The following is a 24,482-nucleotide window of genomic DNA, read 5'->3' as shown; positions in this document are numbered from 1 at the left end:
TGATATTGACCATAATCATGTGTAAAATGCACAACTATCCTTAGATCATGAAATGAGAAGGTGACGGTTCAGATAGTAGTCCTATTTAAATAGGCTTTTGAGGCCAGACAAAAACATGCAGTCACTTCAGTACCTATGCAACAATCACCAGTCAATCGAGCATAGTTCTAGTAGACATTTTGGATTCTAGAATGTGAAATCTGTTTTGGGGAATTTGTGAATGGCTGTATATAGGCCATTCATTGAAGTGGATCTCAATTCAAATTTTAGATTAGGAACCTGACTCACACAGTGGAGTTATTCATAGCTATGGTAAGTGGTTTCAGTCTTAGCCCAGATCATTAGGCTGTAATGCTATTGTTGTGACACACATGTTGACGTGCGCCAGGTATGTTGGTCAGCACTCAATAATAAATAGGATGTCCTATGACTAAACACCCTCACTGTGAGATCAATTATATTAATGTGGGTCTCCTGGCTGTCAGGCTGTAATATAGTCACTTCATCAGCAGGTGGAGACATAAGAGAACTGGAAGAATACTGGTTACCCGTTAAGTTAACCCCAAATGTCTGTTCCATTATGGAATTTATCCTCCGAACAAGTCTGTCTCACTCATGCAATTATGTATGGTAGACCTACAAGTTGCGACTTCCTACTGCCCTAATTGAGCTAACTGGAGGAGCAGTATCTTGATATTTATTGACGTATTAATAATGTTGATCATGATCATATAAAATAAATATAGAGAGAACTTTTCTCAAATGTATTTTCTCAGAACGAGAGAGCAAGATAAATAGCTTCTGCTTGACTTGTAGCCAGAATGTTCAGGCATCCTAATCTATGCAGATAAGGGCATTCACTGTTTCCTCTCACTTCTTTTCTAGTTTTTCCTCACTCCCCCTCTCTTTCTTTCTCTACCTTTCACATTTAATAGTCACGCTTCATTTCAGGAGCAAGTTCTAGGCTACCTAGCAACACCATGCAGTGTGCAGGCTGTGGTTGTTATGGATATATTCCCATGGTCCATTACAAGAGATGAAGGCCTAGCAACAATAGTCATTCTGTTTCTGTATTATGTCCAATGCTACTGATTGATCAAACAAAAAGAGAAAATGATTTGACAACGTATCCTACAGATACAACTAATAACGTTCCTGATTCTCTGAGGTCAGCCTTTTAGTACAGAAATATATATGTTTTTCGTTGGAAACTATGTTAGATTTGTCCAAATATAGCCGCCTTCACACAGCATAAAATATGTTATAAAAGACGGCTTAAAAGAAACAAATCCCAAAGATTAATTTTGTAAAGTAAAACCCAAGTGTGCTTTCACCATCTTTTAAACCACATGTGAATGACTATTTGGTTTGGAATGAGGTTGTGCAATAAAAGTGTTACATTTCTGAACATTAATAGTTCTAACCCAGAGTTTATTAATAGAATCCAATTAACCTTTAAGTGGTGGTGGGAAAAGTACTCAATTGTAATACTTGAGCAAAAGTAAAGATGCCGTAATAAAAAATTACAAGTAAAGGTGAGTCAGCCAGTAAAATACTACTTGAGTAAAAGCCTGAAAGTATTTGGTTTTAAATATACTTAAGTATCAAAAGTAAATGGAATTGCTAAAATGTACTTACGTATCAAAAGTAAAAATATAAACCATTTCAAATTCCTTATATTAAGCAAACCAGACGGCACAATTGTATTTTTTCTTTTTATTAACGGATAGCCAGGGGCACACTCCATCACTCAGACATAATTTGTTTAGTGAGTCCTTCAGATCAGAAGCAGTAGTGATGACCAGGGATGTTCTCTTGATAAGTGTGTAAATTGGACTTTTGGGTGTCAGGGGAAAATGTATGGAGTAAAAAGTATATCATTTTCTTTAGGAATGTAGTGAAGTAAAATACAAATAGTAAAGTACAGATACCCCAAAAAAACTACTTACGCAAAACGATGTTAAAGTACTACTTAAATACTTTACACCACTGCCTTTAAGTTAGTTTCTCATTGCTGTAGGAATGAAGAGAACAGCCATGGTATCTGAATGGTTTTCTGCTATCAGACCAACATCAAATGGAATATATGGGTTAAATATTACATTTAGAGAATATGAAAACACAATATCTGAGGGTAGATACACACACAATGATTTAATGAAGACAAGGAGGGACATTGGTAAAGTGCAGGTGAGCATTGATCATAATGTTCTCACATATACAGTACCAGTCAAAAGTTTGGACACACCTACTCATTCAAGGTTATTTCTTTATTTTTTTACATTTTCTACATTGTAGAATAATAGTAAAGACATCAAAACAATGAAATAACACATATGGAATCATGTGGTAACCAAAGAAGTGTTAAAAAAGTCAACATATTTTAGATTCTTCAAAGTAGCCACCCTTTGCCTTGATTTCAGCTTTGCACACTCTTGGCATTCTCTAAACCAGCTTCACCTGGAATGCTTTTCCAACAGTCTTGAAGGAGTTCCCACGTATGCTGAGCACTTGTTGGCTGCTTTTCCTTCACTATGCTGTCCAACTCATCCCAAACCACCTTAAGTGGGTTGAGGTCGGGTGTTTGTGGAGGCCAGGTCATCTTGTGCAGCACTCCAGCACTCCCCTTCTTGGTCAAATAGCCCTTACAAATCCTGGAGGTGTGTTGGGTCATTGTCCTGATGAAAAACAAATGATTGTCCAACTAAGCGCAAACCACATGGGATGTTCTACCACTGTAGAATGCTGTGGTAGCCATGATGCTTAAGTGTGGATTGAATTCTAAATAAATCACTGAGTGTCACCAGCAAAGCACTCCCTTACCATCACACCTGCTCCTCCATGCTTCACGGTGGGAACCACACATGTGGAGATCATCCGTTCAACTACTCTACATCTCACAACGGTGGTTGGAACCAAAAATCTCATTTGGATTCATCAGACCAAAGGACAGATTTTCATCGGTCTAATGGCCATTGCTCATGTATCTTGGCCCAAGCAAGTCTCTTCTTATTGGTGTCCTTTTGTAGTGGTTTCTTTGCAGCAAATTGACCATGAAGGCCTGATTCATGCAGTCTCCTCTGCACAGTTGATGTTGAGATGTGTCTGTTACTTGAACTCTGTGAAGCATTTATTTGGGCTGCAATTTCTGAGCCTGGTAACTCTAACGAACTTATCCTCTGCAGCAGAGGTAACTCTGGGTCATCCTTTCCTGTGGTGGTCCTCATGAGAGCCAGTTTCATCGTAGTGCTTGATGGTTTTTGCGACTGCACTTGAAGAAAATTTCAATGTTCTAGAAATTTTCCAGATTGACTGACCATGTCTTAAATTAATGATGGACTGTTGTTTCTCTTTGCTTATTGGAGCTGTTCTTGCCATAATATGGACTTGGTCTTTTACCAAATAGTGCTATTTTCTGTATACCAACCCTACCTTGTCACAACACAGCATATTGGCTACTACTACCCGGATAAAGCACCAAATAAACTTCAGTTAGTGCTAAACACGGCTGCTAGAATCTTGACTAGAACCAAAAATTTGATCATATTACTCCAGTGCTAGCCTCTCTACACTGGCTTCCTGTTAAGGCAAGGGCTGATTTCAAGATTTTACTGCTAACCTACAAAGCATTACATGGGCTTGCTCCTACCTATCTTTCCGATTTGGTCCTGCCTTACATACCTACACGTACACTACGGTCACAAGACGCAGGCCTCCTTACTGTCCCTAGAATTTCTAAGCAAACAGCTGGAGGCAGGGCTTTCTTCTATAGAGCTCAATTTTTATGGAATGGTCTTACTATCCATGTGGGAGACGCAGACTCTGTCTCAACCTTTAAGTCTTTATTGAAGACTCATCTCTTTAGAAGGTCCTATAATTGAGTGTAGTCTGGCCCAGGAGTGTGAAGCTGAACGGAAAGGCACTGGAGCAACGAACCGCCCTTGCTGTCTCTGCCTGGCCAGTTCCCCTCTCTCCACTCGGATTCTCTGCCTCTAACCCTATTACAGGGGTTGAGTCACTGGCTAACTGGTGCTCTTCCATGCTGTCCCTAGGAGGGGTGCGTCACTTGAGTGAGTTGAGTCATTGACGTGATCTTCCTGTCCGGGTTGGCGCCCCAACTTGGGTTGTGCCGTAGGGGAGATCTCCGTGGCTATACTCGGCCTTGTCTCAGGATGGTAAGTTGGTGGTTGAAGATATCCCTCTAGTGGTGTGGGGGCTGTGCTTTGGCAAAGTGGGTGGAGTTATATCCTGCCTGTTTGGCCCTGTCCGGGAGTATCGTCGGACGGGGCCACAATGTCTCCCGACCCCTCCTGTCTCAGCCTCCAGTATTTATGCTGCAGTAGTTTATGTGTCGGGGGCTAGGGTTAGTCTGTTACATCTGGAGTATTTCTCCTGTCTTATCCTGTGTAAATTGAAGTATGCTCTCTCTTTCTTTCTCTCTCTCGGAGGACCTGAGCCCTACCATGCCTCAGAACTACCTGGCCTGATGACTCCTTGCTGTCTCCAGCCCACCTGGTCGTGCTGCTGCTCCAGTTTCAACTGTTCTGCCTGCAGCCCTGACCTGTTCACCGGACGTGCTACCTGTCCCAGACCTGCTGTTTTCAACTCTCTAGAGACAGCAGGAGCGGTAGAGATACTCTGAATGATCGGCTATGAAAAGCCAACTGACATTTACTCCTGAGGTGCTGACCTGTTGCACCCTCGACAACCACTGTGATTATTATTATTTGACCCTGCTGGTCATCTATGAACATTGTAACATCTTGGCTGTGTTCTGTTATAATCTCCACCAGGCACAGCCAGAAGAGGACTGGCCACCCACCATAGCCTGGTTCCTCTCTAGGTTTCTTCCTAGGTTCTGGTCTTTCTAGGGAGCTTTTCCTAGCCACCGTGCTTCTACACCTGCATTGCTTGCTGTTTGGGGTTTTAGGCTGGGTTTCTGTACAGCACTTTGTCACATCAGCTGATGTAAGAAGGGCTTTATAAATAAATTTGATTGAAATTTGCTTGAAGAAGGAAAGAAATTCAAAAAAATAACTTTTAACAAGGCACACCGGTTAATTGAAATGCATTCCAGGTGACTACCTCATGAAGCTGATTGAGAGAATGCCAAGAGTGTGCAATGCTGTCATCAATGCAAAGGGTAGCTACTTTGAATAATCTCAAATATATTTGGATTTGTTGAACACTTTTTTTGGTTACTATATGATTCCATATGTGTTATTTCATAGTGTTGATGTCTTCACTATTATTCTACAATGTAGAAAATAGTAATAATAAAGAAAAACCCTGGAATGAGTAGGTGTGTCCAAACGTTGGCCAGCACTCTGATGCACAACAATGTTGTGTCCACAGAACAGTCACAACATGATACTTAAGCCAAACCTCACTGAAACATAAACCAGGGCCACATTCTGTAGTCAAACGTTGTTGAATGTTGCAGATAGAAATTCCATGAATAGAGCCAAAATGATTCCTTGGTCTACATGACAGAGGCATGTTTGTCCAACATTACATATTACTTTTTGAACATTACAAAAACATTGTATCCCGCTGAACACGCCCCCGAGCACAGAGCGGTAGGGGACAAGTAAAAAATAAAAATAAAACTAACACGAGTGCTGAAGAAAGCCTTGAATTAGGGCTGTCCTGTCGAGCCTTAAATAGAGTGGAGGCCAGAATGAAAACTGACAGATTATAGAAGATGAATGGACACAAACACATTTATCTTTTATCACAGAGGAAGTATTTACATTAACAGAGTATGCACACCCATACATTCAAGGCCCAAGACAATGTAGAAATTGTTTATGACATGATGGTAAACAAGGTGTTTCCCCCCCCCCCCCCCCCATCGTCTATCCAATATATTCCAAAAGTATTCTAACTCCATTAAAAAAAAATCTGTTTACACCCCAACGAATACAGTATAATAATTTAGACTTCAATCTAGCTACTTCTCTCTAGAACCCACATCTAGCATTATAGTTCAACTTATATCATTGTCATATGCTTATCATTTACCTTAATATTACCAGGTACCAAGTTGACTAAGACCATTACTTTAAAGTGGACAGTGTTTTTCTGAATCTGTATTCCTTGACTTGTCGGGCTGCCGCTACAGTGGCCTGGTTCAAAGCCTGGTTGGGCCTAGACAACAAGAGCCCTTACAGTACAATCTACAGTCACTTCACCACCCCAGAGAGGAAAGTAAGACACCAGAAAGGGGAAGGAGGGAAGAAGGGAATGTACAAAAGAGAAGGGCCTTGGAGTCGGAGCAAAGAAAGAAATCAGGTTTACGCAAGTGTCTTTGAGCACATGCAGCTTACTTGACATATAATAACAATACAAAGCAAACTAAATCAATCCACGGAATAGTATCAAACATATTAACCACAAAGACACATAACATATAAAGATGACATCAAGCCCCGATACAGGATAATTGATTCAGATAACCTGACAGCCATCCATTACATAGGATATCAGCTGGGTGAAAGACAAGGGATCCAAGCACAAACTGATAGCCCTTCCATAAAAAAGGTGAAGTCAAGCTAGCAATGTTTGTCAAATGGATTCTCTTTTGCCACCGTAGTAAAATGTATACATGCTTATGCAAAATCACAGCCCCCATGTACGAAAGAGGTTACGTTAGAATGGTGTAATTAGTAGTCTTACAAGCAAAAGCCAGTTCAAAGTGTACAGGTATGTGTATTGTATTAAGCTAAAATAAATACAAGCCATAGTTAATAATATAAAGCTCACATTCATTGTCATGCATACTTGACTGTCATATTCAACAATTCCCCTTCCCCAGCTGATGTTAATATGGATGTCATCTTATCTCAATCAATATTTACACTACAGTCCTATCTACCTATCTACTATCTACGTGTACACACACACACACACACACACACACACACACACACACACACACACACACACACACACACACACACACACACCCCCCCCCCCCCCCCCCCTAGTATTTCCAGTTCATATGATGTAATGGAGTAAATGGCCATTTCCCTTCAGTCTGTCTACCATATAATACAGCATCTAAATTATCCTGGAATCCCTGTTGGTGCTGGGAACTGGGCGTGATCCAGCCAGTCCCTGCTTAACCTTAATCAATATTTATTTATCTTATTTATGAAATATGCTGTATATAATAGTCATGCTGCATGCATGAGGCTGTAGTACTTGGCTACAGCAGGAGCAAACTCAATGCTTTGGGGACAGCAGGGTTGGATTTTAAAAAGTGCCAGCATTTTAGTAACACACGGGCGCATGATTACAGATTCATATAATGCAAGTAACAGTGCATGAGAAACAACAATACAAAAACAGAACAAAAATCCATAGAATTGATCAATCAAAAAAGTCCACTTATTATGGAGAGTCCTGAGGCGTCGATCAAAGGAGGATGAGAGAAGAAGACAGACTGTCCCAGCATCCCTCCATCAGCCCCATTCTTGACTCCGACTCACATAGCGTGGCAGCAAACATTGTGTCCTTTCTCCTTCTTCCCTCTATTTCCCTCTCTTTCTGTTTCTTGCTCTCTCTCTGCCTCAGTGCAGTAGTAGCATGTTGCTGTTCAGCAGCAGTAGTGCAGTAGAGGTGAGAACAGCTAGCAGTCCCTGGTATCCTCCTCCTCCCAGTCTCTCCACTCCTCCTCTGGGTCTTTCCCGGGGCGTGTTCTTCTTGTCCTCCTTCTTTTTCTCCAGGTAGTGTTCGGCGTACACCATGTAAAGCTCCACACACCTCCGAGCCTTCATCTGCTCTATCAGCGCTGGGTAGCCAATCTCAGAGATGCTCACTATATTTTCCTCATCATCATCCTCAGGCTCAGCTATGGCTGGAGGGAGGGGCTTGGCTGCATGAGGGGGGGTTTGAGGGTTTGGGTTCAAGGGTTCAGGGGTCACAGGCTTCTCAGTCGCTGCTGTACCGTTACTCTCAGCTGTGACATTACTCTCACTGGAACTGCCCTCTGTGGCAGAGCTGTTACTGGGGCCACTGCCTGGTGCTTGGGTGGAACCGGGGTCGGTAGTATTGGTGGAACCTCCAGGAACAGGGGCTGGCTCTTCACTCTTCTCCCCGACTGCAGTGCCTCCTCCACTGGGTACGACTACCTGAGTGCTGGGGCTGTCTGCAGCTCCCTGTGGTGGTGAGTTCTCCCTGGCTCCTGTTTCCGATCCACCCTTCTCCCCACCTCTCAGCAGGTCAGTCCTCTTCATACAGTTCTTCATGTAGTTATCATAGGACTGTGGAGGCGGGCTGAAGTGGTAGTCCCTGCTGTAGTCATTGTCATCAGTGGATTTGGTGCCGTACCTCCTGTACATGTAGTGGTTATAGTAGTACTCCTCCTGGGGGTTGTGAAAGCCGAAGTGAGGCCGGGGAAACCGGCCCAGTCCATAACCCAGAGCCATCCCAGCCACAACCCCAGCCCCGGCCGCCATCGCTGCATTACGCCCAAACCCCCTGGACTGCTGCGAGGGTCCCATCCCCATCCCCTGCACGGAGCGGGAGAACGGGGAGCCACCGGCACCACCATACCCCCCATAGCCGTAACTGCCCCCGTAGCCAGGGCTAAGGATCCGGTTGTTGGGGTTTTGGTTCATGTAGCCCCCTCCATAACCACCACCATAGCCTCCACCATAGCCTCCACCATAGCCTCCACCAGCTGGGTATCTGTTTGGATAGCCTCCTGCCGGGTAGCCCCCTGGGTAGCCTCCAGCTGGATATCCTCCAGCAGGGTAGCCACCTTGGTTAGGGTAGCCACCTTGGTTAGGGTAGCCACCTTGGTTAGGGTAGCCACCTTGGTTAGGGTATCCTGCCCTGCCTGGCTGTTGAGGGTACCCCCCTGGTTGCTGTGGATAACCTCCTGGTTGCTGCGGGTACCCTGCTTGGGGGTTCTGTGGGCTCTGGGGCTGGCGAGGGTAGTTCCCTGGCTGGTTATTGGTCCCTTGGTTGGGTCTGCGTTGGGTGTTGCTGCCTCCACGGTTGGAGGTGGAGGAAGGTTTCTTCCCAAAGCCTATGCTGGATTTACCACCAAAGCCTCCTCCCCCTCTCTTGGCCAGGGACAGGTGGGCATTGAGCAGCAGGAGAGAAAGGCACAGCACGGCCAGAGGAGAGCTGAGCTTCATCATTACTGCACTGCAGAGACAGAGAGAAGGAGAGAGAGAGAGAGAGAGCAATAAGGTAGAGAAGAAGAAAGTTAGAATTTCCATTATCTAATTTCTGTGGATAACACTCACCGGTTCCTTTTTAAAAGAAATTCTTACAGTATAACATTTTTCAGATAACCATATAGGTCAACACTGTAGACTCTACACAACTGTAATTTAGAGAATAAAAAATAAGAGTCTGTTTATTCCACCAGTCCAAGTCCCACCAGTTCCATCTGTGATGATTAGTAGTTAGAGGAACTGGCCCAACTCAAAATGTTAAGACAAATCATAAACCTACATAGACAATAGGACTGTACGTACAACTGGAAAATAATTTTAAAAAGTAAGCTAGAGAGTTTGAGAATGTGTTCCCTCATTCGGTCTCTGAGGTGATTAACCGAACTACCAGATACAGTAAACACCAAGCCAACAGGGTGGAAAATCCCCAGAGTGCCCAGTGTATCCTCTGGTTGTAAATAATTTAAAATGAGTCACTATAGCTACTTGGTTAATGATAAGAGTAGCGCTGACTGAAGAATGGTGGGGACCTGGGTCACAAGACACGTTAGTTAATTCCATTTCCATCCAAAATGTTATAGAACCAAAAATGCTATAGAAGCCAAAGCCCCTCTGTACTGCCCCACACATTGCCAAACTTGGGTTAGGCCTGTATCTCAATATTCAGATCCGTCTACATTACATAAATCATGTAGACCGAGAGCCATATACAGTATATATTTAAATATATGGTTCTGTGTAGGCCTACTGCATGAAAACATAAAACGGGAGCCTTGCCCAAAATACAGTCTTAAGCCAGTGGTCAATATAGGGATTTATTTCTCTATTCATTCTGTACCATGCGCGCACATCAATGTTGATGTTATGAAACTGATCTAGACGGCTGCCTCATACGGCCTTAATTTGCCCACTTCGGTGTGTATGCTATAATTGACAAAGTAGCGTAAATAGTAATGTCTTGGGAAATTCTTTTGAGCATTCATCATAAGTAACCCAGAGTGCCCGATAGCCAATGTTGGCTGTCTAACCGAGAACAAAAATAACATACAGTGCTTTCAAAAAGTATTCATTACCCTTGACATATTGCACATTTTGTTGTGGTACAGCCTGAAAATTGAATAAATAGATTGTCACCCATCTACACACAATACCCCATAATGACAAAGTAAAAACATGCTTTCAGACAGCTTCGTAAAATGTATTGAAAATAAAATACAGAAATACATTTTCTCAAGCTATGTTTCATGGGGAGCGTAGGTAAACAGCAATCTTTGTGTCGTTCCACTGATCTTCAATGGGATTCAAGTCTGGGCATTGGCTGGGCCAATCAAGGACTTTCACATTCTTGTTCTGAAGCCATTCCAGCGATGCTTTGGCTGTATGCTTGGGTCATTGTCCTGTTGAAATGTAAATCTTCGCCCCAGCCGAAGGTCTTTTGTACTCTGAAGCAGGTTCTCAAGGATTTTCCTGTATTTGGCTCCATTCATTGTTCCCTCTATCCTTACTACTCTCCCAGTCCTTGATGATGAAAAGCATCCTCATAGCATGATTCTGCCACCACCATGCTTCACGGTAGGAATGTTAGACGGGTGATGAGCTGTGTCTGGGTTTCTCCAGACATAGAGCTTTGCATTTAAGCCAGAGTTAGCAGACTACATAATTTTTTGCCTTATGTTCTCAGTCTTTCACGTGCCTTTTTCCAAACTAAAAGGTGCACTGTCTTGTGCAATATAACAATTGATATGTGCAAACTATGGCATAAGGGAAAGATGAGCGGATAAGAGGAAAATCGTAATTTCGATGAACGTCTTAGAGAGAGTAGTCGAAACAACTATTTGTTCAGCACTCTTGAAATGTACAGCGACAGAAATCAGAACATGGGCCGTTCTTACAGTATTCTCCTTCTACACCAAATCAGAACCGTAGCATAAATAACGGGGGCAAATAAACACACAATGAAAGCTTTTACAATTTTCAATGATGACATTTCCCTAAAACAGGCTATAGGCTACAAGTGACACATAGGCTGCTAACAGCTTATTACACAACATACACTTAGTATTACTTTCTTAGCTCCAGTATACATATCTCCCTGGCATATTACATAATTTATTCAGCATGGGTGGTTCGAGACCTGAATGCTGATTGGCTGACAGCCGTGGTATATCAGACCGTATACCACGATTATGACAAAACATTTATTTTTACTGCTCTAATTTCGTTGGTAACCAGATTATAATAGCAAATCAAAATAAAATGTTATTGGTCACATACACATGTTTAGCAGATGTTATTTTGGGTGTATGGAAATGCTTGTGTTACTAGCTCCAACAGTGCAGCAATATCTAACAAGAAATATCTAACAATTTCACAACAATACACACAAATCTAAAGTAAAGGAATGGAATTAAGAACACATAAATATTTGGATGAGCAATGTCAGAGCAGCATAGACTAAAATACAGTAGAATAGAAAACAGTATATACACGAGATGAGTAATGCAAAATATGTAAACATTATTAAAGTGACTACTGTTCCATTATTAAAATGTCCAGTGATTTCATGGCTATGTATATAGGGCAGCAGCCTCTAAGGTGCTAATGATGGCTATTTAACAGTTTGATGGCCTTGAGATAAAAGCTGTTTTTCAGTCTCTCTGTCCCAGCTTTGATGCATCTGTACAGACCACGCCTTCTGGATGATAGCAGGGTGAACAGGTCGTGGCTTTCTTCAGCCTCCTGAGGTTGAAGAGGTGCTGTTGCGCCTTCTTCGCCACACAGTCTGTGTGGGTGAATCATTTCAGTTTGTCAGTGATGTGTACGCTGAGGAACTTGAAGCTTTCCACCTTCTCCACTGCGGTCCCATCGATGTGGATAGTGGGGTGCTCCCTCTGCTGTTTCCTGATGTCCACGATCAGCTCATTTGTTTTGTTGATGTTGAGTGAGAGGTTGGCACCACACTCCCAGGGCCCTCGCCTCCTCCCTGTAGGCTGTCTCATCAATGTTGGTGATCAGGCCTACTACTGTTGTGTCGTCTGCAAACTTGATGATTGAGTTGGAGGTGTGTGTGGCCACGCAGTCATGGGTGAACAGGGAGTACAGGAGGGGGCTGAGCACGCACGCTTGTGGGGCCCCTGTGCTGAGGATCAGCGAAGTGGAGGTGTTTCCTACCTTCACCACCTGGGGGCCGTCAGGAAGTCCAGGACCCAGTTGCACAGGGCGGGGTTCAGACCCAGGGCACCGAGCTTAATGATGAGCTTGCAGGGTACTATGGTGTTGAATGCTGAGCTATAGTCAATGGACAGCATTCTTACATAGCATTCTCTTGTCCAGACAGGATAGGGCAATGAAAAGTGCGATGGCGATTGGAGCGTCGGTGGATCTATTGGGGTGGCAAGCAAATTGAAGTGGGTCTAGGGTGGCCGGGAAGGTAGAGGTGATATGATCCTTGACTAGTCTCTCAAAGCACTTCATGATGACAGAAGTGAGTGCTACAAGGCGATAGTCATTTAGTTCAGTTACCTTTGCTTTCTTGGGTACAGGAACAATGGTGGACATCTTGAAGCATGTGGGGACAGCAGACTGTGATAACTTTGTCATCAAAGTCTGGCATTCTCTGGATTTATGATTCTTTCAAGACAACTGAGAACTCGGGAAAAAACAAGGTCTAATCATGACGTCACAGATCTTCAGGTCTGAGTTTTAGAAAGAGGCCCGAGTTCGCAACTTGGAAATCCGAGTTGGAAGACCGTTCAAAACGTATTGAGATCTCAGTTGTCTTGAACGCACTGAAATCTGATTTCCCAGTTCCGAGTTTCAAGTTATTTTGAACGTGGCAGAAGTCATGCTGGATTGACAGCATGTCCAATGTATTCAATCTTGTCTGCCCCATGGTGTTGAGTGTGAATGCTTATCCTTTTAAGCTTGGAAAAGTGACCCATTGAGAAAGATGTTTTAAATCCTTAAACCCAGACTTGGACCACACACCCTCTCCACCGAATAGCAGGCAGGGGAAGCAAAATAGTGACTGCTTTGTGACGATTGCAGTTAGCCATTGGTTCCTTCCAAACCACTCATGGTTGAATTCTCAATTACCGACTTGTTATGTGATGTTTATGTCCAATGGCGGATGAGCTACAATACATTCTATCTATAATTTATCTTTATATCACAAGGATTGAAAAGGATTTGCCAGTAGAGTGTCGACATGATTCAGACTATTTGTCTAGCTTGCTAGCTAAGATTGTGAAAGTATGATGATGACATGATCAATCCAATCAAAGCTATGGTAGATGTGATTTGACGTCCTTTTATCTGTGGCCAATGACCTTGAGCCTTTGCTGGCTGCCCTGACACCACAGAAAGCACTGAGCAAAGCTGAAACACCTGCATTTTGGAGCTGCCTTACTCAAGAAAGAGACAATGTCTGTATGCGGCTTTATTAACTCAAGCATTGTTTTTAAAAAAATTTTTTGTTTGCAAACTGATATGTGACATGAATTAATGCCAAAATAACATGCAAACAGGTGGGTCTCAATGACGGGTCACCACTGGCTTTAGGCAGAGTCTGGGTAGTTCCATATTCATGCCCAAGTACAGAGAGATGCTTGATGAAAACCTGCTCCAGAGTGCTCAGGACCTCAGACTGAGGCGAAGGTTCACCTTCCAACAGGAGAATGACCCTAAGCATATGGTCACGTTCTGACCTTAGTTATTTTATCATGTCTTTGTTTTAGTATGGTCAGGGCGTGAGTTGGGTGGGTTGTCTATGTTAGTTTTTCTATGATTTGCTATTTCTGTGTTTGGTCTGGTATGGTTCTCAATCAGAGGCAGCTGTCAATTGTTGTCCCTGATTGAGAACCATATTTAGGTAGCCTGTTTTCTATTGTGTTTTGTGGGTGATTATTTTCTGTTCTGTGTTTTATGTATGCACCGTAAAGGACTTTTTCGGTTTCATTTCGTTCTCTTTGTTGTTTTATTATTTAGTGTTCTGAGTTATAAATAAATATAATGAACACTTACCACGCTGCGCATTGGTCCTCCGATCCTTCTTCCTACTCCTCCTCAGAAGAGGAGGACGAGAATCGTTACAGAATCACCCACCACCAAAGGACCAAGCAGCGTGGTAACGGGCAGCAGCAGCAGCAGCGATCTCAGGACTCCTGGACATGGGAGGAGATCCTGGACGGCAAAGGACCCTGGGCACAGGCTGGGGAATATCGCCGCCCCAAGGCAGAGCTGGAGGCAGTGAAAGCTGAGAGGCGGCGGTATGAGGAGGCAGCACGGCAGCGCGGCTGGAAGCCCAAGAGGCAGCCCCAAAAAGTTATTGGGGGTGGCACACGGGGAGTGTGGCGAAGTCAGGTAGGAGACCTGCACCAACTCCCCGTGCTTACCGTGGAGAGAGAGGGACCGGGCAGGCATCGTGTTATGCTGTGAGGCGCACGGTGTCCCCGGTGCGCAGGCATAGCCCGGTGCGATACATAGCAGCGCCTCGTATCGGCCGGGCTAGAGTGGGCATCGAGCCAGGTGCCATGAAGCCGGCTCAGCGCATCTGGTCTCCAGTGCGTCTTCTCCGGCCGGGGTACATGGTACCAGCCTTACGCATGGTGTCCCCGGTTCGCCAGCACAGCCCAGTGCGGGCTATTCCACCTCACCGCAATGGCCTGGCTACGGAGAGCATTCAACCAGGTAAGGTTGGTCAGGCTCGGCGCTCGAGAGCTCCAGTGCGCCTTCACGGTCTGGTCTATCCGGTGCCACCTCCACGCACCAGCCCTCCGGTGGCAGTCCCCCGCACCAGGCTGTCTCTCCGTCTCCTTCCTACAGGTGCTCCCGCCTGTCCAGTGCTGCCAGAGTCTTCCTCCTTCCCAGCGCTGTCAGAGTCTCCCGTCTGTCCTGAGCTGCCAGGGTCTCCCGTCTGTCCTGAGCTGCCAGAGTCTCCCGCCTGTCCTGAGCTGCCAGAGTCTCCCGCCTATCCTGAGCTGCCAGAGTCGCCCGCCAGTCAGGAGCTGCCAAAGCCGCCCGCCAGTCAGCCAGGAGCTGCCTGAGCCACCAGTCAGCCAGGAGCTGCCAGTCAGCCAGGAGCTGCCAGAGCCACCAGTCAGCCAGGAGCTGCCAGTCATCCAGGAGCTGCCAGAGCCGTCAGTCAGCCAGGAGATGCCAGAATCACCTGTCACACCGGCGCTGCCAGAATCAACCTTCACTCCGGAGCTGCCGGAGTCTCCCGCCTGTCCGGTGCTGCCGGAATCTCCCGTCCGTACAGTGCTGCCGGAATCTCCCGTCCATTCGGGACCCGTAGCTTGGGTCCCCAGTCCGAGGTCGGCGGCGAGGGTCGCCACCTTACAGAGGCCACGGAGGCGTGTAAAGAGGCGGAGAAGGTCTGTGGTGGAGTGGGGTCCACGTCCCGCGCCAGAGCCGCCATCACGGACAGACACCCACCCAGACCCTCCCCTATAGGTTTAGGTTTTGCGGCCGGAGTCCGCACCTTTGGGGAGGGGGGTACTGTCACGTTCTGACGTTAGTTCTTTTATTATGTCTTTGTTTTAGTATGGTCAGGGCGTGAGTTGGGTGGGTTGTCTATGTTAGTTTTTCTATGATTTGCTATTTCTGTGTTTTACCTGGTATGGTTCTCAATCAGAGGCAGCTGTCAATCGTTGTCCCTGATTGAGAACCATATTTAGGTAGCCTGTTTTCTATTGTGTTTTGTGGGTGATTATTTTCTGTTCTGTGTTTTATGTATGCACCGTACAGGACTGTTTCGGTTTAATTCCGTTCTCTTTGTTGTTTTATTATTTAGTTTTCTGAGTTATAAATAAATATAATGAACACGTACCACGCTGCGCATTGGTCCTCCGATCTTTCTTCCTACTCCTCCTCAGAAGAGGAGGACGAGAATCGTTACACATATAGCGTTACACATACATAAGTGGCTTCGGGACAAGTCTCTGAATGTCCTTGAGTGGCCCAGCCAGAGCCCAGACTTGAACCCGATCAAACATCTCTGGAGAGATCTGAAAATAGCTGTGCAGCGATGCTCCCCATCCAACCTGACAGAGTTTAAGCGGATCTGCAGAGAAGAATGGGAGAAACTCCCCAAATATAGGTGTGCCAAGCTTGTAGCGTCATGCCCAAGAAGACTCGAGGCTGTAATCACTGCCAATGGTTCTTCAACAAAGTACTGAGTAAAGGGTCTGAATACTTTTTTTATTTTTGATACATTTGAAAAAAAATAATTTGTTTTTGCTTTGTCATTAAGGATATTGTGCGTAGATTGATGGGGGGGGGGGGGGGGGGGTGGACCATTTTATATATTTTAGAATAGGGCTGTAATGTAATAACATTTGGAAAAATATGCCTCATTACAATTATATCTTGGAGATCTACGGACAGTTCCTTGGACATAATGGTATAGTTTCTGCTATGACATGCACTGTCAACTTATGGACAGGTGTGTTTCTTTCTAAATCATGTCCAAACAATTGAATTGGCCACAGGTGGATTCTAATCCAACTGTAGTGACATCTCAAGGATGATCAAAGGAAATTGGATGCAACTGAACTAAATTTGGAGTGTCATAGCAAAAGGGTGAGAATACTTATGCAAATAAGATTTTCTGTATTTAATTTTCATACATTTACATTTTCTAAAAATACGTTTCCACTTTGTCATTGTGGTATATTGTGTGTAGATGGGTGAGAAAAAAAGTAAATTGAGTCCATTTTGAATGCAGGCTGTAACGGCAAAAGTCAAGGGGTATGAGTACTTTCTGAAGGCACTAATCGCTTGAATCGTTTCAAAATGGCGCTACAATGTGGCAGTCACGCCACCTGGTCACATAACCTATACTAGCGTACTACACACATTATTCTAATCTTTACATAGCATTTGTGTATGCGATCCACAGATTCTACAAATAACGGAGTTTACGACGTTGTTTGGCTACATTTATGTAAGGCGCGTGCGCCCTACAATTTGGTGATGTTTATCTCTGCAAAGGAACGTGTTAAAGCTCACCCTAAAATTCAGCGCGGTGCCGAGTTTTATTATTGCGTAGAATATTTAAAACGTCAGTGTTTTCTACCCTTAATAGGCTATAAAGGCTATAAAAAGTCCGGTCATCTATTTCGGAAACGTCGGCACCTGCTACGTTCTATCAAATCAGACAAGCACAATTCGAAAGCCAAACGTTCCCTATTTCATTATATTTTAAAACTACACATTTTCTAAAAGAAATAGCATAAAATGTAGCACCTTACCGTTATTAATGTGCCAATGCGACGTTGGTGACGCTTGTTTTGTCCGTTAGGTTGCCGCCGCCCTTTCTTGAGTTGAATAGGCCTACAGCGACTATTATTCTGCCAGCAGCACAAACGATAACGTCACGTTGGTATGGTAATGAGGAAACATTCTAAATAAAAGCTTGCTTTTCAAAACATTGCATTCAAAAGAAATTGCATTTTAATCAATGGCCACTTCTATTGTGACAACAAGAACATGCAATGAGTAATATATGAAAACAAATAAAATATGCTTTCAAAAAATAATAATTATACCAATAACGAAAAATACAATGTTGTCACTGGTATGTTGAATATTGGGTAGTATATATAACTTTTCTACCTATCTAAACTAAAGTGGGGTAGAAAATATCGGCCTGTTGCTGACTTTTCACTCCGTTCCCTCCATAGCCCCAAATGCAACACACTGTAATAGACGGGATACATATTGGCTTGTAGAGAGAACTTCTCTACCTTTCTCAGCTAAAGTGAGGTGGGGTCTCCATAGGGTCTCTCAATAGGGTCTCTACTAACCCAGTATATTGCATTGGGTGCTATAGAGCAAGACCTAGACACACAACATGTGGTCCCGAGAGTGGACTCTATAAAATGTTGCCCTCTTGCTAAATTGATGACGAAAGCCATAGCGAAACAGTGCAAAAAGGCTGGCTGTCAGGTCAACTGGTTTTAATTATAGCCTACACAATAGCGTTCAACATACCAGTTTAATCTTTCAAAATAAATGCTAGTATCAATAATACAATATAAAAAATAAAATATGTCAAATTATCCCTTTATTTTTTCAGAGGTTGTTGCATGCTGTGAAAAACGGTTTCACTGCACTAGAGTGCAAAAAATATCGATAATCCCAACGTTTAGCATGTCTTTGCAGGGGTACTCTTAATTTAGACAAAAAAAATATGTGATCATCCTGACATCATAATATCCTGCTGCTAGGAGAACGGTACATTTTACAGCGTGTCCTGCTTTTAATGAACCAGGGATAACTGGCAGGGGGAGAGTTTCCATTGACACGCTTACCAGAAGTTACCAACATGGACGCAAATATAACTTGGAGCCAGCAAGTGATGTCAATGTTGGGATGACAAACGAAGGACAAATGGATAATTAGCCCACAGAATTACTAGTTTTCACTTTTTTCTTTTGTAAGACTGTTCTTTGGCCTTATTAAGAGACCAATATTCAGCTTGCCATCATAGTTTTCCATTTTTGTATTTATAACACAATTGTCTACAACTATCCAGTGAATCCTTATCCTATCCTTTTTGGCACTGTCTCTATTCCTGTTTTCCCTCTAGCTGCACTCTCTCTCTCTCTCTCACACACACACACACACACACACACACACACACACACACACACACACACACACACACACACACACACACACACACACACACACACACACACACACACACACACACACACACACACACACACCCTTTGCTACTTGGGGAGCTGCAATTGCTTCCTGCCAAAGATTGTTCTGACTGACTCACCTCACTTTAGGGTTTAGATATACTGTACAGCATACCAGTCAGTCAAGACAATATTGTCATTGCAGATTTGATTCTATGAAGTAGAGATCAGTGCTAGACGTATCTCCTCTAAGACTGTATTCAATCAACAAATACAGACTGGGTGATTGAAAGGAAACTGCAATATCTTTTTCCTGTTAAGTCCCATGTTCCAACAATAAAAAACAGTATGATAAAATGTATAATAAACTATTTTATTGAACATATCTTTCCTTTTTATGGACTTTATTTCACTACATGAATCTATTCAGGTCCTATCTGGTTCTGGTTCTGATCTCGTGAGAAGAATGTAAGCTCGCGAAATCAGGATGGTTCGTACGAGGCTATAGTGAGACAGGATGGAAAGTGGAAATGTGATAGCCTACAGTGAAGTGCAGATATTGCTTAGCCTAAGTGCCAATCAGTTTATGCTATCATGCCAACTCCTTGTCAATCATTGTCATGCCAAGGTCCCCCTATCAAAATCCATGGTGTGCCATCCATGGTGAGTAACACTCATTGCCATATGGTGTAATGTGGTCAATTCTACAAACCTGTGTGATTAGAAACATTATTTATGATTATTTATCTGGTGGGTGGTAGGAACGTTCCACTTTCTCTTGGGTCAGTTGAGTAGCTTAAGCCAGGTATTCCCAAACGGGGGTACGTGCACAATGCCGACAGGGGTACGCCAAATACAAATGTGATTCACTTTTTTTTTAAATTATAATAATACAAATTTGAATAAATGGTTTTGAAACTCTTTTTCTCTTCACATTTTCAAACAGTCCATTTATATATTTCAACGGGGCTATACATTTGGGCGAGTTTTTTTTCCTCGCCTGAGTAGCCTCGTTTCACTGCCAAAAATTAAATTAAACCATCTAGTGTTCAGCGAAATAACACCACAATGTCAAATACAGGTTGCCTAGTCAAATAATTAACATTCATTCACATTAACCGTTACTCTCTCGGGAATTCCACTAATGGTCCGTATGTAGCCAAACGTAACTGCTGCTCATGTTGTAATCTGTACTGATGGCGCAAAAGCTTTGACAGGGAGACATAGTGGAGTGGTAACGCGCATGCAAGCAGTTGCTCCCAACTCCACTTGGATACACTGCAGCATCCACAGAGAGGCTCTTGCTGCCAAGGGAATGCCTGACAGCTTGAAAGACGTTTTGGACACTACAGTGAAAATGGTTAACTTTGTTAAAGCAAGGCCCCTGAACAATCGTGTATTTTCTACACTATGCAATGATATGGGCAGCGACCATGTAATGCTTTTACAACATACAGAAGTGCGCTGGTTGTCAAGGGGCAAAGTATTGACAAGTTTTTTGAATTGAGAGACAAGTTTAAAGTTTCTTTACTGACAATCATTTTCACTTGTCTGACCGCTTGCATGATGATGAGTTTCTCACACAACTGGCCTATCTGGGTAATGTTTCTTCTCGCCTGAATGATCTGAATCTAGGATTACAGGGACTCTCCGCAACTATATTGAATGTGCGGGACAAATTGAGGCTATGATTAAGAAGTTGGAGCTCTTCTCTGTCTGCATTAACAAGTACAACACACAGGTCTTTCCATCATTGTATGATTTTTTGTGTGCAAATGAACTCAAGCTTTACGGACAATGTCAAATGTGATATAGCGAAGCACCTGAGTGAGTTGGGTGCGCAATTATGCAGGTACATTTCCGAAACAGACGACACAAACAACTGGATAAGTTATCCCTTTCATGCATTGCCTCCAGTCCACTTATCGATATCTGAAGAAGAGAGCCTCATCGAAATTGTAACAAGCGGTTCTGTGAAAATTGAATTTAATCAGAAGCCACTGCCAGATTTCTGGATTGGGCTGCGCTCAGAGTATCCTGCCTTGGTAAAACGCTGCTGTTAAGACACTGATGCCCTTTGCAACCATGTACCTATCTGAGAGTGGATTCTCGGCCCTCACTAGCATGAAAACTAAATGCAGGCACATACTGTGTGTGGAAAATGATTTAAGACTGAGACTCTCTCTAATACAACACAACATTGCAGAGTTATGTGCATCCTTTCAAGCACACCCTTCTCATTAACCTGTGGGGTTTTTTCCCCACAATGTTCGATTAACAGATAAGGTTTTATATGTAAGATGGTTAAATAAAGAGCAAAATGATTGATTATTATTATATTATTATTTGTGCCCTAGTCCTATAAGAGCTATTTTTCACTTCCCACGAGTATAAGAGCTCTTTGTCACTTCCCACGAGTCCGGTTGTGACAAAAACTCACACTCATTCTTATGTTTAATATATGTATCGTATAGTGTGTGTGTGTGTGGCAGGCTTACAATGATGGTAAAAAAACTAATTTGAGAGTGCGCTGACTGACCCCGGTGCTAGAGGGGGTAAGCAGCTGGAGTGTAACTAAGCCTCAATACCTCTCTATGCTGGTCTCATTTAGAAATGCAAAACCCCCACGTTGCTCTAGTAATAGAGGTAATGGCGCTCTCTGCTGCCTCTAGTCAGAAATGCATTGTTTTATACCATCATCCGGTCCCAATTAACTTCCTACCTGTCTCCCTTGGCCCTAACCATTTTTAATGTTTGCACATAGAAATAATATGGTGGAAGATCCTCCACTACACTACTTTTACCTACCCAGACAGATCTGCAAGCGTGAAAGGGTTAGGACCTAGGGGACGGGATTGGGAGCAAATTGGGACTGTACCACATTTAAAGTGTTGGTCCCATGTTTCATGAGCTGAAATAAAAGATCCCAGAAATGTTCTATATGCACAAAAAGCTTATTCCTCTCAAATGTACTCTTTGCAAATGTTTCCACAGGTGTTGCACTGTATCACGGATTGATATTATTCATATGACATTATAGACATTACAAGACAGTGAGGCTGTGTGGAGTTTGTCCTTTCTGAATGACTGTCTGCAACTTTTGTCATAATGGAACCCCTGTCCTCTTCAAACTGGCTTTTATCTTCATAGTTTACTAACTTTTTTCATTCGGCACAACTCGTATGTGTTGCTACTATTAGCTAGCACTGCGCTAACTCTGAAGATTATGGCTATGCTATGACCATGCATGAGTGCATTAGTGACTGATTGAAGTAGATCAGGGATGGCCATTCCTCCTGAAGAGCTACTGGGCATACAGGCTTTTGATCCAGCCCATCTCTAGCATACCTGATTTAGGTAGTCAAGGTTCTGATGATCAGCCGATGAGTAGAATCAGATGTATGTAAGAACAAAAGCTTACATAACCAGTAGTTGTTCGGGAGAAGGGTTGGTTGGCCATCGCTGAAGTAGAGGTTACCCCGAACCACAGTTCTAAGAAGAGCATACCATCCCCTAACAATAACCATTTGGGGGACGAAAACATATCTGACCGTGTATCAGTCATTATGGACAACCTCAGTCTCCTCCTTTGGGGGCTTTCCTTGAGTCAGACATTCTTCCTCTCATTTTAACCCTCCAGTCCACTAAGCTCATTAATGGAGGTCAGAAGACACTTTCAACATTATACATCATTGCTGTCAGACATGTACAGTATTTAACTAACATTGAAAACAATACATCATTCTACTGTCAAATGACTGCTTGGGAGATAAAGTTCTCTGATTCATAAAAACCCTTTACACTTGAGTCCTGTATTTTTATTTCTGGCAACAAACATTTGCTACTACGGTCTACAGATATCTGGTACAGCCACAGACCAGCTAGGAGGTTTACATACATAAAGCTTCAACATCTATCATATGTGTGAGGGTTGAGTTCTCCCATGGATTTGGGTGGAAACTACATCCAGACAATTCATACACCAATCCTATAATTTTAAATCCGTGACAAGCAGTGTGTGTGGAAAGGGGGGAAAATTGAAACCTAGCTCAAGAAACCAAAATAATATGCTCTAGTTCTATCCTAGTACCATTCTTTATCAGTAATGAACAAGGTAATATATACTGAACAAAATGATAAACGCAACATGCGTCAATTTCAACAATTTTACTGAATTACAGTTCATATAAGAAAATCAGTCAATTGAAATAAATTGATTAGGCCCTAATCTATGGATTTCACATGACTATGCCCTCCCAGGCCCACCCACAAAAGGGCTTTATTACAGACAGCAATACTCCTCAGTTCTCATCAGCTATCCGGTTGTCTGGTTTCAGATGATCCTGTAGATGAATAAGTCAGATGTGGAGGTCTTGGGCTGGCATGGTTACACATGGTCTGCGGTTGTGAAGCCGGTTGGACGTACTGCCCAATTCTCTAAAATGATAGAGGCGGCTTATAGTAGAGAAATTAACATTACATTCTCTGGCAACAACTCTGGTGGAGATTCCTGCAGTCAGCATACCCATTGCACACTCCCTCAAAACTTGAGTCATCTGTTAACAAAACTGCACATTTTAGAGTGGCCTTTTGTCCCCAGCATAAGGCGCACCTGTGTAATGACCATGCTGTTTAATGCTGTTTAATCAGTTGCTGTTTAATCAAACATGATTGGCAAAGGAGAAATGCTCACTAACAGGGATGTAAACAAAATTGTATAAGCTTTTTGAGCATATGGAACATTTCTGGGATATTTTATTTCAGCTCATGAAACCAACACTTTACATGTTGTGTTTATATTTTTGTTCAGTATAGTTCATGTTACTCAACTCCACACCAAACTCTAAGCCCACACAGACCACTTGTTGATCTGAAAGGTATGCCATTAGCAATATGGTTCTGCTTTCCACTATACTGCTTGTACCAACAAGGGTTTAGGGGTAAGAGCTAGTATTTGGTATTAGGCATGTGAGTGAAAGGGCAATTACACAGGAGTTTAAATGAATCGAAGTATGTGTCCTAATTCTCTCCCCCAACTTCCTAATCTCCTTGCCTCCATGATCACTGATCCAAAATAACCACAAAAAAAAAGGTAACAGTATAAGCAATAATATGAATTCCTTTCACCAATCTATCGACATGAAGGGAGCCAAAGGAAGGAACAAGGCAGGGGAATTGGGACAGTGTAAATCTCTTCCAGTAGTCAGTGGAGAACAGGCAGGAGGAGACATTCCACAGAGAGCAGAGCTAACAAAGCACCTTTTTACAGATTTGGCTATACATTCATTTGCATAACAATCCTTAAACCAAGTAGAAAAATAATGGAAAGGAGAATCCCCGGTCTCATAGTCCTCTCTTCCCGACCCCTTGAATTAATCACAGATCTGAGAGGATTGGATTGATCAAAGCAGAAGGGTGGACATCTTGGTTTCGCTTATACACTCACCTACAGATCAGTGGGAGAGGAAGATGCACTATGAAGTCCATTCTAGTCTATTCAGAAAGGGCGAATGGTCGGCCACTGACTAATCAGTGAAGTAATGCAATTCAGTTGGAGGGGTTCATAAAGTTAATCCCCTAACTCAGGGTTTCCCCAAACTCGGTCCAAATAATCAAAGCTTGATGAGTTGGTTATTTG

At 43.2% G+C, this 24,482-nt stretch overlaps 1 protein-coding gene across 3 annotated transcripts; it reads right to left on the bottom strand.

Annotated features, from left to right (window-relative positions):
* Positions 1 to 5,695: 5,695 nt before the first annotated feature.
* Positions 5,696 to 17,578, bottom strand: LOC110525824 (uncharacterized). Of its 3 annotated transcripts, none has more exons than XM_021606264.3 (2): positions 17,444 to 17,578; positions 5,696 to 9,159 (listed from the first exon to the last, which is right to left on the bottom strand). In XM_021606264.3, exon 2 carries the CDS (start codon positions 9,150 to 9,152, stop codon positions 7,575 to 7,577), a length of 1,578 nt encoding a protein of 525 aa, XP_021461939.2. In that variant the 5' UTR covers positions 9,153 to 9,159; positions 17,444 to 17,578; the 3' UTR covers positions 5,696 to 7,574. The 3 variants fall into 3 exon arrangements, with proteins under 3 accessions (XP_021461939.2, XP_090093847.1, XP_090093846.1); XM_090237721.1 differs by having other exon boundaries at positions 5,696 to 9,154; positions 17,444 to 17,565; XM_090237720.1 differs by lacking the exon at positions 17,444 to 17,578 and adding an exon at positions 9,261 to 9,401.
* Between the last annotated feature and the right edge of the window lie 6,904 nt (positions 17,579 to 24,482).

This window comes from Oncorhynchus mykiss, chromosome 6 (genome assembly GCF_057628025.1).
Source record: "Oncorhynchus mykiss isolate SJ-2025 chromosome 6, ASM5762802v1, whole genome shotgun sequence".
In the NCBI taxonomy this organism is placed as follows: Eukaryota; Metazoa; Chordata; class Actinopteri; order Salmoniformes; family Salmonidae; genus Oncorhynchus; species Oncorhynchus mykiss.
The sequence above is the reverse complement of the archived record's forward strand: the minus strand, read 5'-3'. Positions and strand labels throughout refer to the sequence as shown.